This window comes from Suillus plorans (genome assembly GCF_016647745.1).
Source record: "Suillus plorans strain S12 chromosome Unknown HD556scaffold_20, whole genome shotgun sequence".
NCBI lineage: Eukaryota > Fungi > Basidiomycota > Agaricomycetes > Boletales > Suillaceae > Suillus > Suillus plorans.
In genome coordinates, this window is record NW_024537404.1 from 1 (window position 1) to 16,136 (window position 16,136).

Sequence of the window (16,136 nt, forward strand, 5' to 3'; positions counted from 1 at the left end):
TATTCACTTTGTAGCATCGCAGAAAGATGTAACTCAAGAATTTATTCACAGTGTTGTTGAAATGCATGACGATGAAGAAGAAGAAGAAGAAGAAGAAGAAGAAGAAGAAGATCTCATTGAAAAATCTCAACGTAAGGATCTTCATTATGGTCTTCAGGATGCTTCAGGATATTAAACACATTTTTGTGCCAACAGGCAGTTCAGCACCCCTTGATGGAAACAAACTGGATCTTGACTATAGACCTACGCCACCACCACAAACTGACTTTCGGTCACCCTCACTTGAAGTACCGGCACTCGCTATGTTAGCTGAACCTACAGAGGAGGAAACATCTTGTGAGTTCACTGTGATACATAAATAAAGAGAGATGTTAATTCCATCAAATAACAGCTCGTGCAATGGCCCGACCAGTTGTGTGGACATCTGCTTGGCACAACTGGAGAACTCTTGAATCGAATGAGTGGCTTGATGCGACAGTGGCAAACTATTATTTGTGTCACATTTGGTATGAGGTCGTGGACAGGTCACAAATGAGATACGTGGACCTGTATGCAGCAATGGCGAATGACATGGTGGATGATGAAGTGAAGCTATTCAGGAAGAACCATTTCTTACCTCAAGAAGGAACATGCCCAGCGATCCCTGTTGGATTCATCGTCCATCATTCCGATCATTTTTTTTGCTGCTATTTTCGACTATCAGAGACACATAGCCCATGTTCTAGGTCGCCACATTTCAGACACCATAATGGAAGTGGATGATGTCGATCCACACGACTGGAGGGATTGGGGCGGACCTCAATACTGGAGGAGAATCGCATTCCTGCATGGCTGGAACCCAGGGGATGTCACCGATGTGTCTGTGATACCAAATGATTGGGAGCAAAACGGAGTCGACTGTGGTCCCATAGCTTGCTCTGTGCTGGAGCAATGTCTGCGCACAGGTTTAGACGAGTATGGAAACCTCCCAGCACTTAAATTTCAATGTGGCCACAGACTGCGCATCCACATGTTGCGAGTAATTGCTGGGCGTATCAAGCTGAGCTGTAGCGACTACCTGATGCTCCTCGACAGACCAATGGACGATCGGACAGAGGATGACATACCGGACGAGGATGTAATAAACGCGATTCAGAATGGGCAGCACCAGGCCGAATGCGTCAAGCTCTTGAAGAAATTGACTGTTGTCAGCGCCACCTGCTCAACGTGTCATCAATCCATATTCAACCAGAATGGCGAACACCCCTCACCTAATGATGACGATGGAGATCAAACCACAGTAGACCAGGATGGCTTAGAAGCAGAATGGAGTGAAGATGAGAATGCCATCGACATCCATCTGCCTAAAGAAAGGAGGGACAATCTCGCAAAGCTGATCAAAGAAAACCGACAATTGGCTGGTTCTCGGAATCGTAATGCTATAGTTCCTCGCGCTATTGGAACACACCTTGAATTGGAGCAAGAAACACCACCTGATTCCATAAATACAGGGGACTCACAGCGCTCTGCGGCTGCCTCAGTGTCTCGTAGGCGAGTGAAGAACTTGAATCTTGGAAGCAGTAAACGATTTCCACGTCCAACTGCACCACCACCACTAGCTGCATATCGGGGATCAACATGGCTCCAGGATAACCATCAATTCGATGATTATGAGGGCGGACCTACGATAGAGATGTTGATGACTCCCAGGGACATTAATCCAACCATGACATTCCAGGTTGGGGGAATCCAGCTGTCGACTGCATGGGTGGACTGGATCGATCATGGATACCGCATCACTCCTAGCTCATTCCATATATTCTATCAATGCGAGCCCATAGCTACCATGGACCACATCATGTGTGTTGGCACTACCAATTTCCATGACCCCTCGAATCAAGTTCCAGATCGAGTCACAGGTGCATACAGCCTGAATCGTCTGGGGTTGGCTAAGGAAGGTCAGAACACGCACATCTCTGACGTCGAGATTCTCTCTGCTTCAGAACTCATCGATGCCGCCCAATATGATCCCCCACTGCATGAGGAGTGTAGGTTCGGACACAATGCCTTTGTTCGTGGCCGGACCAGCCATCGCTTCGGAGACGGACCTGCATTATATGTTGACCTTGAACGGGATGCGGTTAAATTTTCAGAAGATGAGCTAGAGACATCAGTGGACATAGACAGTATAATTTGGACGACAAAGGTGTTCCGATGCAGGGGGTCAGTGGGCATATACATCACTCCACCATTCCAAACAAAACCTGGTATATTCAAGCACAATCACACGTATGTCAACATCACCATTCCACAGTCAGAAGAAGATGCGAATGCGCCTGGTGGAAGAAAGGAATGGCTGTCTAAAAGGTTTCCTATGGCTGCCATCCCTCATGCCTGTATGGGCCGCATATCATCCGCATCCTCGACACTCAATCTCTATATTGCATTTCCGAGGATGATCCACCAACACCCAGTGAATGGACGAAGAATCACACTGATGCCAAAGGAGGTCTTGGATATTTTCTGGGATAGGGTACTGCTTCCATCTATAGGAGATTGCACCGATGTCAGCTGGGCGCCTTATATGAAGCACACGTTAGAGGAGGCACGATACAAGGCAAGAGGTGTGGAAGGACGCAAAGGAGGATGGGGACCTCCAAAAACAATTCCCCTGTCAGATGATGACTTTAGGGATGTTCAGGAACGCATGGAAGCCTGCATACGCAATGGAGAGGGGGAGCTCAGCATGTATGGGTCGTTCTTCTTCATTTTGGAGGGGAAGGGAATCAAGCTCCTCACAAAGGATGGACAGCGAGGACGTTTCTCAGGACCGGAGGAAGCCTTGCGTCGCAACCTGTCAGACCTGGACTGGCCATATATGATGAACCACAGGCATGGCGAGCTTCTGGTGGATGTGGGTATCTCATTCACTCCACGCTCTCCAGAAGTTCCGGTTGTTGGTGTATGGAGATTAGATGCATTGGAGGCATCGTATGGCGCAGGAGGTTACAAGCGAGGCGAGATTCATCACCAGAACACACTCTCCAGATATGGTGCCCTCCAGGCAGAGATGCAGCAGCAGAGATCCCAGCAGACCCACATAGCATTCCGGAGCAGCTACAACCTATACTACGAATCCATCCGAACAAACAACAACCAGGTAAACTTTGCTTCGGACAGTGATGCCTACAAGCTTTCTCCATCGTACATGGCCGAATGCTTCGAAATAATGAAGGTTGTCGAAGGGTGCAAGGGGAAAACATATGGTGTCAGAGATGAGTATAGGGTGAGCGGACAAGCGGCTAGAACAATGTTGGATAACATAGAAAACAAGGTAAGTAATATACACTGCGTCGATCGTTGTAATGTAAGCTGAATGTCTCCATGTCAATGCAGGCTATAGACTATCTGCGCTCAGATCCTATACTGTGGATTCCATCCAATGTCTGGTTTGAGTTGATCAGGCGACGTGTGCGGGAGATTCAAAGGACCCAAATCTTCATTGTCAAAAAGAACCCTCCCAATCTTGGCACCCTAACTGGCTTGCTGAACCACATGCTTCGTTCAACCATATCAACGCCTATCGTCTACGACCGTCATGTCCGTGAATCACTCGCCCTCCTTGAATACAGAAATGTACTCGAAACAGCAGGGATGTTCTTCTTGCAGGAATTTGATCTATGCAGCGAAACCTGCCTGGAGGAAGTGCAGCAAATCGATGATGTGAATGTGTTGGCACTCATGGGTGTAAATGCGAAGGCTCAAAGAGACAAAGCAGTGGGAAAAGTGGAAGGATGGAAGATAACAGAGTCAGGAATGGAAGGCTATCCTCTTGGTCGGACACCAACATGGACTCAGCTAAAGACAGCAATTTCAAGCTCTCCTGCGACGATCATGAGACCATGGGTATGGTTATCCAGCTTTTCTAACATCGAACTCTCTGTTGAACGACTTGTGGTTGCATTCACGAGGCACATGTGGCTGATGCTGACGGATGAAGTCCTTAAGGGCATCAGACCCTACCCCAAATCGCTTAAGGAGTCCATGAAGTGCTGGACGATGACGAGCATCGACGATACCCTCGCTTTAGTTGCTTTTGAAGCATGCAATTCTGGGTTGCATGATCATACAGGCGTAACTCCAGGTCGCATGGGTCCCAAGTCGAGAGCGTTTGTGGACAGATGCTCCCTATTTTTTCCCGATCCTGATGCATCACATAAAAACAACGCTCAATGGTCCACACTATGGGAGGGAGATGGATACATCGCACAGTTTCACAGGATGATGAAGATGATGGAAGAAGAACAACGGGTATTGCTGAAGCAAGGTCTACGCGAGGTATTTTCAAACCTTCATTGTCTTCCTGCAAGTGGTGCACGAGTGTGGGTGCAGAAGAATGATGCCATAGTCTTCATAACAAATCCTGCATATTATAGGATAGACTGCATCGGAAGGGGGGGCGAGAGCCAGAGGAGAGCCCCAAGAGCACGTCGCACTATGAAGTTAATCAAGGGCAAGCGCATCTTTGCGGCTGACCTGATGGACTCACAACCATTTGATGCTGATGGAAATCTGAGAAGAAAGACAGAGAGGCAAAAGCGTCGAGAGATCCACAAAAAAATAACCATGGCCAAGAAAAACAAGAGGGTGCCTCCTCCTCCACATCCTCGTAAATCCAGATCATTTCCCATGGACACAGGAGAGACTATAGAAGAGGGTGATGCAATGGATGTTGATTAGTATATATACATGACATCGATGTATTAGTAAACACTATGAGGAGATCCATAGTGGATCTGGGTGCATCTGGTAGCATGACACTTGACATGGATAGATAAGCCTGCTAAAAACATATTCAAAATACTGCTACAAGGCTGCAAACAATGATTTCTGTGCTCATCAGCACATCTCATACAGTTTCACCACTCTGTGCTGTGGAAGGGTTTGGCGGAAGGGTTCAGTGTAACAAGCTTAAGGCTGAAGGTAGTGATCTAAAACGTAGTACTTACCTTCATGGTGGTTTTGATATCTGTCTATCTTCAAATATGTTTCAAAGGTGGCAAGACAGGCCAACAATTTGCTATTGAGTCGGCTGTGTCTGGCATGGAGGGTGGTAGGAGACGAAGCCAGCTCACAGCTGCGTCATGACTCGCATTAATCAAGTATTCCACATCGATGACACTCTTGCATCAGTGGCCTTTGAAGCAATCAATGCTGGACTGCAGGACCATACAGGTGTAACTCCAGGTCGCATGGGTCCTAGGTCAAGAGCATTTGCAAACCGGTCCTTGATGTTCTTTCCTGACCCTGAAGCCTCCTATAAGCTGACAGCCTTTTATTGTTGAAGTGAGAGCTCCAGCACTGACATGCCAAAAAAGCGACCAGGCTCATTATTTGCTGGACAATTTGGTCGCACAGATGGTCATATTAAAGAGATAGATAAGTTATGCCACACTGATGTTGGTTTTCATGAAGTCAGCAGTGAAGTCATGACGCACAATGGTGGTAGAAACAAGCCAGGAAATCACCAACCATAACAGCAATGATAGATGGGGAGTGGTCACTGCAAGGCAGAGTGGGGCAAGTTCCTCTCAATACCATGTATGTTGATCATTGTCTGCAGCGGACATGATTGGCAAGAGTGGCATGAGCGGTAAAGTTGATTCTTTCACTACATAAGATTTCGATTGCTGAGGAGATTTGCAGCCTGTACCTCTGTAGTCACCGAAATTTCATATCACACTGCACCCACAATCAATGCAGATGTGTTGTTCAACTGGAAACCAGCCGAACTCATCCTGGTGATTCAAGATGAAGCAGAGTCTGTGTTACCTGTTCTGACATATATTCTAGACATGCACCAGTCGTGAAATCACTACCTTCACCTTCTTCACCTCTCATCCAAACATGCAGCGAGTTCCTTGCTGTCTTATTTATCATGGAAGACAAAAAACTTGAGAGCTTGTCATATGCAAATTGAAACAGGTGAACCAATACTGGCGAGTCAAGATGAACCAGTTTGAACACTGAAATCATGGCAGGACAAGGATTCGAACCTGGTCCTTCCCAATGACCAGTGCTTGAGTGCCGGGTGCAATGCACCTGCCTACAACATGATATTTCATCCGCATGAAAAGCAATATTATGGGAAGCAGTGGTTGCAGACAAAGATGAAATATGAATGTCTGCAATGCGGCGTCATTCATAAAGCCATCCAATTTCGCCTGTTTTCCATTTCCACATAGTAAGCTCTTAAGTGTTGTCCTGCCATGATTTCAGCTACCAATATGTGAACCCTATTTCTGTTTTTCCCATATCAATGTAGATGTGTTGTTCCTTTCCGAGGCTGCATGGAGAGAGGAAATTGTCATTCTACTTGATGACATCAAGGCTGAAGGTAGTGATCTAAAACGTAGAACTTACCTTCATGGTGGTTTTGATATCTGTCTATCGCCAAATATGTGTCAAATGCGGCAAGACAGGCCAAACAATTTGCCATTGAGTCGGCTGTGTCTGGCATAGAGGGTGGTAGGAGACGAAGCCAGCTCACAGCTGCATCACGACTCACATAATCAAGTATTCCACCACCTGCTGGAGCTGATGTTATCTCCTACCATCCTCAATGACAGCCAAATCAGTGGCAAATTGGGCAAGAGAACTTTGCCTAGAGTCCAGAGCTTCCTGCCTCTCTGATCAGATGGAGGGAGATATGAGGTTGGGATGGGTGGACCATTATATAGCAACATTTATGGACACAATGTGCAGTGAAGACTCTATTTTGCTTGCAAACATCGGTCTGTTAAACTTTATTTGTTGGTTGGTTCAGTTCAGTTGACTGGCTTGCCTCTGTTTAAGTTTTATTTTTTGTGCGTTCATGTGATTGGTCAGACTTGAAGCAGAATTTGTTTTGAATATGATAGAACCTGCTTAATGCACTGGAAACATGAGTTTGTCCATGAAAAATAACCACCTCATTGTGCTGCCTCCGCATTTTTTCTGCTTATGTAAGCAGACCCACCTCGAGCAATGATTGATTTTTTCAACCTTCATATGACTTGCTTGGCTTCAAATAGACGTTTCACTTGGGGGTATTGAGCCCTCTGAACACGATTGTAATGCCCTTTTCATTCAAAAAAATCACATTTAAAAGTTATGAATGTCTGTAATGCTGTGTTGCTAACAGTACCAACTATTTTCGCTTTTTGACTTGGTGATTCTTGGGGCATTTGAGGTTGGTTGCCACCCCTCCATGAGGGTCAAACTGTTGTTAACAGTACCAACTATTTTCGCTTCTGGGGGTATTTTTGGTTGGTTGCCACCCCTTCATGAGGGTCAAACTGTTGCTAATAGTACCAACTATTTTCGCTTCTGAGGGCTTTTTGACTTGGTGATTCTGGAGGCATGTTTGGTTGGTTGCCACTCCTCCATGGGGGTCAAACTGTTGCTAACAGTACCAACTATTTTCGCTTCTGGGGGCTTTTTGACTTGGTGATTCTGGGGGCATTTGAGGTTGGTTGCCACCCCTTCATGGGGGTCAAACTATTGTCAACAGTACCAATATATCACTCGCATGGCTCGATCTCAGGCTCATTATGAAGGTAATTGATCCATATATATTGAGCAGCAATAGAAATACTTGATCTTGCAAAGTCTTGGTATAAGTGAGTCCAAGTCCACCGCTTTTGCTTATGTAAGCTGTGTCACCCCTGTCATGCTGCCTCACTCAATGATTGATTTTTTCAGCCTTCATGTGACTTGTCTGGCTTCGTGTTGAACTTGATCTAGAGGTTATTGACCAATCTGAATGAGATGGCAATGCTGATTTCATCTGAAAAAATCAGGTTTGAGAGTCATGCTACCCCCTCCCCCCACCTACTTCACCAAGAGGCATGACTTTATGTCAATAATGATGTGAAAAGGATGTTCCCAGTGTTTAAGGATCATATTAATAGATTGGAGATGGTTTCATAGTGTTCTGAACCAATATGGAATGTGATGTGCAAGTTTGCCTGATACCCCCCTCAAAGATCGATTTTTCTAGGCTTCCCATGTCTTGCCAGGACTCCACAAGTATGTTTCCTGGGGGTTCTTGATGCCTCTGAACACGATGGTAAAGCTATTTGTGTCAGGAAAAATCAAGCTGTTGAGATATGCAGGGTCCCCCTCCTCCCCTCAAACTCATATATCTTGATATTATGTAAATACCGGTATATAGAAGGATGTTCCTACTGTTTTATGATCATATAAATCGATTGAAGATGGTTCAAGAGTGTTTTGAATCCATCCTGAGACAAATATGGAAGTTTTCCTGGTACCCCCCCCAAAGATCGATTTTTACAGGCTTCCCATGTCTTGCCAGGACTACAAAAGTATTTTTCCTGAGAGTTCTTGATGCCTCTGAACACGATGGTAAAGCTAGTTTTGTCAGGAAAAATCAGGTTGTTGAGATATGCAGGGTCCCCCTCCCCCCCCAAACTCATATATCTTGATATTATGTAAATACCGGTATATAAAGAGATGTTCCTACTGTTTTATTATCATATAAATCGATTGGAAATGGTCCCAGAGTGATTTGAGTCCATCCTAATTAACATATGGGAGTTTTCCTGATACCCCCCTCAAAGGTCGATTTTTCTAGGCTTCCCATGACTTGCTTGTCCTCTAAAAGTATTTTTCCGGAGTGCTCCTGATGTCCCTAAACACGATGGTCAAGCCCGTTTTGTCAGGAAAAATCAGGTTGTTGAGATATAGAAGGTCCTCCTCCCCCCTCCTACCTCATATATCTTACTATGGTCACTTTTAGCTCAAAACCGATACTGTAAATAATGGTCCTGGTGCTTTTAAGACGTAGAAATCGATTGGTGATGGTCCCAGGGTCTCTGGAGGTCGAAAATATTGAGTTTGGTCACAGGTATGAAAAAGTCAGTATTTGGACTTTATCTCCACATCCCAACCGCCGTTTTCTTTCATTCCGGGCTCATATTGATCCTTGGGAATCCCTCTAACATATGTACCAGCCCAAGAAGAGAAAAAAGTTTTGAACTTTGTAACCTATTTCTGTTTTGACCATATAAGTCACTGTATCTTGTTCTTGAGAGGCAGTTTGTGTTCGAGCTGCTGAATGATGGTTAGCCTGAGTGAAATCTTCTAACAATCATTGGCGCACTACTTTGCTCAGTCTGATCGATAGTTGCCATACCCATGAAAGGAATAATGACGTCGGTATTAGTATTTTGACAAGGTTCTTTCCGCGGTGCTGCGACCGAGAACATCCCATTCGTGACATCTCCACTTGCGGCGTTGCCCCCATCCTCACCTGTCTCACCTTGTGTAGCCACGCCTGCTGCAGTTTCACTGGCGTCACAACTATCACCTGGATTGTCGTCAAACGCATGTTCGCCAATTTGAAGCTCGTGCTCTGCAGGTGCGCCTGCTGCCGTTTGACCAGCAGATACATTGCTCTCCCCAAACGCTTGAAAGCGATCACCATTAGCTGGAGATGCGTGAGCTACAGACCGAATGGTGTCTGGCGGATACTCACAAAATATTATCGCTCTTTCTTTTCCCTTGCTCTGTGGGCGCGGGGATGATCCAGTCAATTGGAAGGCATCAGTTATCATATCGTGTGAGTCAGTACGAGTGGTCGTGTTATTATTATTCTTGCAATGCGCTATGGGACGAGGTTTCGGCTGCCCAGATCCCGAAGACGTGTGGCTCCCGGGGTGTCCATCATTATTTTCGACCATGGTTACTGTCGTGTTCGAGGGTTGTTCATTGTGCTTCGGTTCGACCACAGGTGATTCATCTTCCTGTTCACCAGTGTGATCCCCCTTCAGTACGCATATTAGTAGTCACCTGGTGATGAAACAATTATATATGTACTTGCATTGGTATTCTCGTCTTCCAAACCTTGCATCAGAGCTATTTTGAGATCAACAGTATCCGTGATGTCATAAGTGAAACTATCGTCTTTCTCTAGTGCTCGCGTGCGGAGACGTGTACTATTGGTCTCCAATTCCTATAACAGATAGATAGTTAGTCATTCGACTCTTCTATGCTAAGCCAAAAAATATTAGCACGTACGCGTATAAGCTTCGCGAGCCCTCGAACGACATTCGCTGCTACCAGACTGTGGGTCGATGTCGCCTTTGCAATTGACATGCGTTCGACATAATCGACTAGCTTCATGATAGCAGCGCGATCATTCCCCTCCATGTCCTGGCAACTCTGCATGCGTGCGTGTATCGCGTGACAGTCCGCAGTGAGTACAGTCTCCACTGTAGGAGTGACGTTCGGCGGAATCTTGGCTCCATCGTACCATAACCACCTCTTACGCTTGACGATCTGGCCGCTCTCCTCATATGTATTAACTGCTCTCGTATGCTTGGCAATCACCCCCTCCAGGATTGTGCGAAGACCTGCAACCATCGGATCTTTGAATAGACCCTCGCGTCTTTTGCGAATTTTGACAAGATCAAGCAATAATACCTTGATCAGTGGCTCTGTGTCCCGCTTGCCATTTTTTGTTATGCGAGTATGCCAGTCCCAGCTCGTGACGTGCATGGCAAGGATTCCAGGGACATCCTGCAGCTCAGAAGTTAGATCCCGTCCTCGTCCCTTCCTTGCCAACATCAACGTATGCAACTTCTGCAGATTGTCCTGCGCATCGGACCCTAGCTGTGCGAACGCTTTGTCGACCTCCTTTCGGTCTTTAAACGGCTTGCTCTTCCTCTTGCGAGCTGACACTGTCGTCAAATTGTTCTGCAGCCGCAGGACCAGCGTCCCGCGGAGTGCCCACAAGCAAGTAAACACCTGTTCCGTCAATATGGGCGCGATCTACAGCATGATGCTCCATCACACATACCGCCTCTTCTATTATCTCGCGCTCGCTTATCCTGGATTCGTTGCGAAGGTTCGTGAACATTACTTGGGACTTGTCATCCATCGCATGGCCGTTGCGATGGAGTATTCGATAGTGCAGCAGCAGAGGCTCGAACCATCCGCTGATCTAACACAACATGTAAGTAAAACATCAGGTATCGTATGTGATTCGAATTCTCACCTCCTCAAATGCAGCGATGTTCGATATTAGACTACTCCATGCGATATCGAGGAGGTGACCACACAACAGCGGTAACGGGGCCTCTTGCACGAAATCTTCAGGGGTCAACCACACGGCAATCCTTGCCACAACCCTATCGTGAAACCGGGTAATGTCATTCCATTGTGAGGGCTTTGTTGTCGCAAGGCGCCACTTTGAGCGCAACTTGCTGACAAGGTAGTGCGAGTAATTGTCCAGGCTGTTAATGTACTGGGGGTCCTTGGTCCCGACATTCGTTAAAGGAATATTACGAAACTCCTCTTGAACGAAATCGGACACATCCTCGAACACATCGTTGAAAATGGTAACTTCAGTATTGGCCCTGCTGTCGTATATCTGCGTGCGCCACACTGCAAGTTGCTCGACCGAAGCGTTGCGGTCTGTCCCATCACTGGATGCTACCGAGATTATGTTGGTCACTGTTGCATAGTCCGGGAAGTCATCGCTCGATGCAAGCAAATTCAGAATGTGACTGTGGAACATAATAAATTGAATGAACATCTGTAATAATGCATAAGGACTGTGTGTGCAAATATAAATGTCGCTGCTTACCCCCATGACTACATCAATTGAGTTGGCGAGCCAGGTGATTTGGAACTCCTTGCGACGGCGAAAGTGTGGTCCCAACGGCAGGAGATGCAGCGCGAGCACTAAAACGAGCAGGTCGTAGCTCGTGACTTTCGTCAACCGTGCATTCTTGTGCCGCTCGGTATTATCGCGCTGAATCCACAGCTCACGCAGTGCTGCCGCGACTCGCTCATGCTCAGAAGCATCGTTGTGAGCTTTTCTCACCGATCGCAAGATCTTGCTCAACACTTCTTCTGCGGTCTCATTGTAGTCGTGCAAGAATTTGTTTCGACACAAGTGGTCTGCCAACATGTCGCCATCCGCCAACACGCTGTCTGTAGGTGTATACCGATCAGCGCTGGATGCCTATACCTCCACTAGGGACCCGTTGCAGCGAGAACCGATCCCAACAACAACTAGAATAGTTTCATCCAATGCCTGCGAACCCAAACATGCAGTCCCTTGAATGGCACATCAAATGCACGACTTGTTACCCAGCTGCTGCAACCGTTCCACTAGCATAATAAAGACAGCGATAGAGCTCACCTTCATCATATGCGATGATGCCCCATTTTCCCATTAGACTTATTATCTCCTGCAGCTCATCCAGTTGGTCGCGAAGCCTGTTGAACTCGGTGAGGTGGTCTGGGCTCAAATTATCCAGCGCAGCTATATCGTCGCAGCGTTGCTCGATACGCATCATCTCTCCAGTAACGATTTCAAAATATCTCTTCAACGCAGCAACGCGATGTTGTCCCGATGCTACGACAATGTCATTGACGTCCTTCAATTCACCTGTTCATGGCAGGGTGATACTTAACCATATCTAATTACACACAGTACCTTTTGTAAGTTCGTCTCTGAGCTACCAACGTGAAGCTTCATGAAGCTTCACGTCCTCAACAGCACATCCCCCATGTCACTCGAATGATACCAGGCACGATGCCTCAGTGGTTCCAAAGATCGGGATCTCTCTTGTGATCTCGATGCTACTGGAAATGTTGGTATTTTTAGGACCGGAGTGCGTCACCAATGAATTTGATTGCTTCGTCAGAACATTGTAAATAGATCACTGTGTAAATTAAAAAATGCCATTCACGGCACCCCACTTTGAGAGGAATGTATCATGGAGATCCCGCCGCACGGCTGCCTGACGCTTTGCATATCCTCTGATACCTTCAACCTCTGCAAGCGCGAGCCCTGTGCGACGATCTGCTTGCGCATCCCACCACGCAGCATGCCACAAGAGGTATGCCGCGACACGCCTCATCTCCTCTCGAAGAAGTTGCACCTCCTCGACCCAACGCGTAGCTCGTGCGCGAGACTTGCACCATTCAATTCTTAATGCTAGTAATAATTCGGTATCAGCAATTGTAAAATAATAAAAGAAAACATAACCTACATTCGTTGAGGACCGTCTCCCCTTCAGGAGCGTCACTAGCGATGCCACGTGCCTTCCATATCCAGGACAATGTACGGTTGCCAGACGATTGGCCTGGCTTGCCTTGAGACATGCCGCGGATGTCGTCATTCTCCAGTTTCGGGAACTCCTCCTTCCATGTAGTGCGAGACAGAGCAAAGGAGAGATGTTCGAGTGCAGACCATGCTCTGCGATATCTTGCAGCAGCGACGGACACATTCGACTCGACTTTGTCAATGATAGCTGACGCGCGTGTGTTAGCCCGCTGGCCACGAATATGGGCGTCTTTGAATTTGTAAAGATGGGCGCGTAGTCGCAGGTGACGTCGGAGCTCATCCAGCGCATCATATGCCTGGGCCCTGCGAAGCTCCCATTCATACTGACACAGCGTGGCATCACATTGATGCACTGGGTCTGCTGCATCTCCGTAGATCTTGGAGGGAAGCCACAGTTCGATCTCGTGAACCTTCTCCTCAGTCGAATGGGTCCTGCTGGTTGGAATATCTGATGCGCGAAGGCGAGCAACGACCGGCATGTACAAAAGTTGGACCTTGCTCCATTGTTCTATTTTGCGTCGTAAAATGTTGCTCCGTTCTTGAAGCTTCGTGCGCTGTAAGTCCGTTGGGTGCCCTCCCAGAAGCTCGATATCTCTCGCAAGCCGACACCTGCAAAATAGCCTCAGCATGTATATGAAACTTCGACAATTGAAGACTTACTGCTGATCCTCGATCTCCATTCCTGAGGAGATTAACACACTGCGCGAGACTTCCTCGTGCAGTGAGTCATCCATACCATGCTCGAGGTTGTCAGCTTCTTGCTGAGAGAGACTGAGTCGTACAGCTGCTTGCGTTAGTGCTAGACGATAGTGAGTATTTCGAATTCCTCGGACAATCTAGTGACATATGTTTGCCTGTAAGTGCGAACGGATTCTCTTGCGACGAATCTGATTCCCATTTTTCCACTGCCAGCCTCCATTCCGCCACCTGTTCGGGTCTCTCGTGTTGAAGTGCGTTGTCGAAGTCTTCAAAATCGCGTACATGCTGGTCGCGTTCAGGAACAGCGGCTTTGAGCTTTCGTGATAGACTGACACCTAAATAACGAGTCAGATGTAGTTAACTAAGACATATTGAATGATACTTACCCATATTCGTGACCTTCTTCCAATTAAAATCACCGAAGTGGTCGTCCAGAGTATCGCGGCGTGATCCTGGACCCATCTCGCGAGTGCTCGTAGCAACCGGATTGATGTTGGCCCATCCACGCTCAGGTGCCTCTCCATCTGTCCGGCCCATGCCTTTGAGGAGGTTGTGAGAGTAAGTTATCTGGCAAATATCGATGTGCGCAGGAAGATGGAATTTTGGCACAAGAAACGTGATGGTCTTGTTGTCGTGGTGGCGGAGATGAATCGTCGATGGGTATCGATGCATGCGCTGCCAAAGATTCGTGCTCCATTGACAAGCGATGTCATAAGATATGTTGAGGACCGCAATATCCCCCGTGTATTGCATGGTCGAAAAGAAGAGATAATCCATGTTCACGTACCTATAAAAAAGCAAGCATCAGTAACAGAGTTAAATCAGGCATGTCATTGACGTACTTTTCTCCTTTTTGCAAGTCACCGACACCACAGGGTCGTTTGAAATTGTGTCGCGAGCAGTCAACGGTTCCTGCTCCAGTGGCTGCCAGGCCCCGAGAGTTTTTCGTTTCTGCTAAATTGACTGCGTTATGGCTTGCGCATGTGCTTTTCTAAGTTGCTGTCAGACATGATTCGAGTTTGAAATTGAATGACCTTACCTCCTGCGGACATCTCCCGACATCAGTAAGAAATGTCTTGTATTGTCGTTCCTCCACGAAGTACGCCCAGCCACGGTTGAGCCCAGGGTCCATTTGATCTGATGAAACATTCTTGCGTGCCAGACGGAAGTTCGCGTCAATCGCGAGAAACAAGGCATATAACCAGCTGGATAAAGTTGATCAGCGCAATTCTAATGATACAGGTTGAAGCACATACCGAGTTTCGGGAGGGGCACTCTCCCAGTTCTCAGGAAGATTCTTACCTGGCTGAGGACAAGCCGGACACAAGACGGCGCATGAACCTTGCTCTGTTGCTCCAGTACCCGCGGGATCGTGTCCCCGTCCAAAGCGTTTGAGTAAAGTAATGTTTCGCCATTCCCTTATCATTCGAAGTAGAGCATCATAACGATCCTATCATTGAGTGTCAGATAATTACAAAACCGCTAATAAGAGTTAACTTACTTTCACAACGACCACCCCTCTATTGTGAGTAAGACGCGTTAAGGTCTGCCAATATTCGAACGTTGAGACCTTAGATTCGAACGAGAGAATGTGAAAATGCCGAAGAAGCTTGAATGTTGCTGCGGTTTTCGGCTCTAGGACTGTTGCAGGGAACCATCGAATGCGAAGCAGCTGGGTGGTGGGACTTTGAGCGGTCTCGCACCCGCAGAAGTCTAAAGCGACTTCATGAACACCATTCACATGGAGTACAATGAAATCTTGGCAAGCAGCGGGGTTGTAGCAGCGCTCTTGGGTGGGGTGTCCCAGTTGAATTCGCAGTCCGAGAGATTTGAGTGTGACAGCGTGAAAAAACTCGTCCTTCCAATGCTAAGAGATGTTCAATGATAGTTCTTTTGAAAATGTTCAAGCGGCTTACCTTAATCCTGTGCAATGGATGCTCACGGTGCTTCTCCAAGGTGCATGGCTGACAGTATAGCTCGGTGCCAAAACAATCCTCGCAACGAAATTCAGCAGGCAAAGAGCAGCCATACGATCCATGGCAAATGGCTTGAGTTATGAAGTCTCCGCGTCCTTCCAATCTTAACATCTCCAGGATAAATGTGTCTCGTTCGGGAAGCCATGATGCGAGTGGATAATCCTGCACAAAATTAATTTACAAATACAAATATTCAGAGCGCTTGTGCTTACCCCTGCAGTGCGTTTTCGCTTTCTAACTTGCTCGGTGTTGGTATCTTCTAAGTAGGTGTCATGCGCACCATCCACGATGTTGAAATCAAAGTCATCGAAAGATTGAGGATCATACACGGGTAAAAC

General features: G+C 47.0%; 3 protein-coding genes across 3 annotated transcripts; 1 reads left to right on the plus strand and 2 right to left on the minus strand.

Moving 5' to 3' along the window:
* Positions 1–65: 65 nt before the first annotated feature.
* On the plus strand, positions 66–4,719 carry HD556DRAFT_1471133 (uncharacterized protein; the record flags this gene model as incomplete). The annotated part of the gene is made up of 4 exons (XM_041308432.1): positions 66–336; positions 392–645; positions 704–3,313; positions 3,376–4,719. The coding sequence occupies 4 exons, from the start codon at positions 66–68 to the stop codon at positions 4,717–4,719; spliced, it is 4,479 nt and encodes a 1,492-aa protein (XP_041161573.1).
* Positions 4,720–9,107: 4,388 nt separating this feature from the next.
* Positions 9,108–12,532, minus strand: HD556DRAFT_1441756 (uncharacterized protein; the record flags this gene model as incomplete). Its single annotated transcript, XM_041306345.1, has 9 exons — positions 9,108–9,472; positions 9,521–9,809; positions 9,848–9,997; positions 10,063–10,791; positions 10,844–10,987; positions 11,042–11,581; positions 11,633–11,982; positions 12,194–12,431; positions 12,491–12,532. The coding sequence occupies 9 exons, from the start codon at positions 12,530–12,532 to the stop codon at positions 9,108–9,110; spliced, it is 2,847 nt and encodes a 948-aa protein (XP_041161574.1).
* A 196-nt stretch (positions 12,533–12,728) lies between these two features.
* Positions 12,729–15,909, minus strand: HD556DRAFT_1431468 (uncharacterized protein; the record flags this gene model as incomplete). The annotated part of the gene is made up of 10 exons (XM_041305022.1): positions 12,729–12,994; positions 13,050–13,732; positions 13,784–13,922; positions 13,957–14,157; positions 14,209–14,609; positions 14,665–14,813; positions 14,862–15,027; positions 15,079–15,272; positions 15,324–15,689; positions 15,739–15,909. 10 exons carry the CDS (start codon positions 15,907–15,909, stop codon positions 12,729–12,731), a joined length of 2,736 nt encoding a protein of 911 aa, XP_041161575.1.
* Between the last annotated feature and the right edge of the window lie 227 nt (positions 15,910–16,136).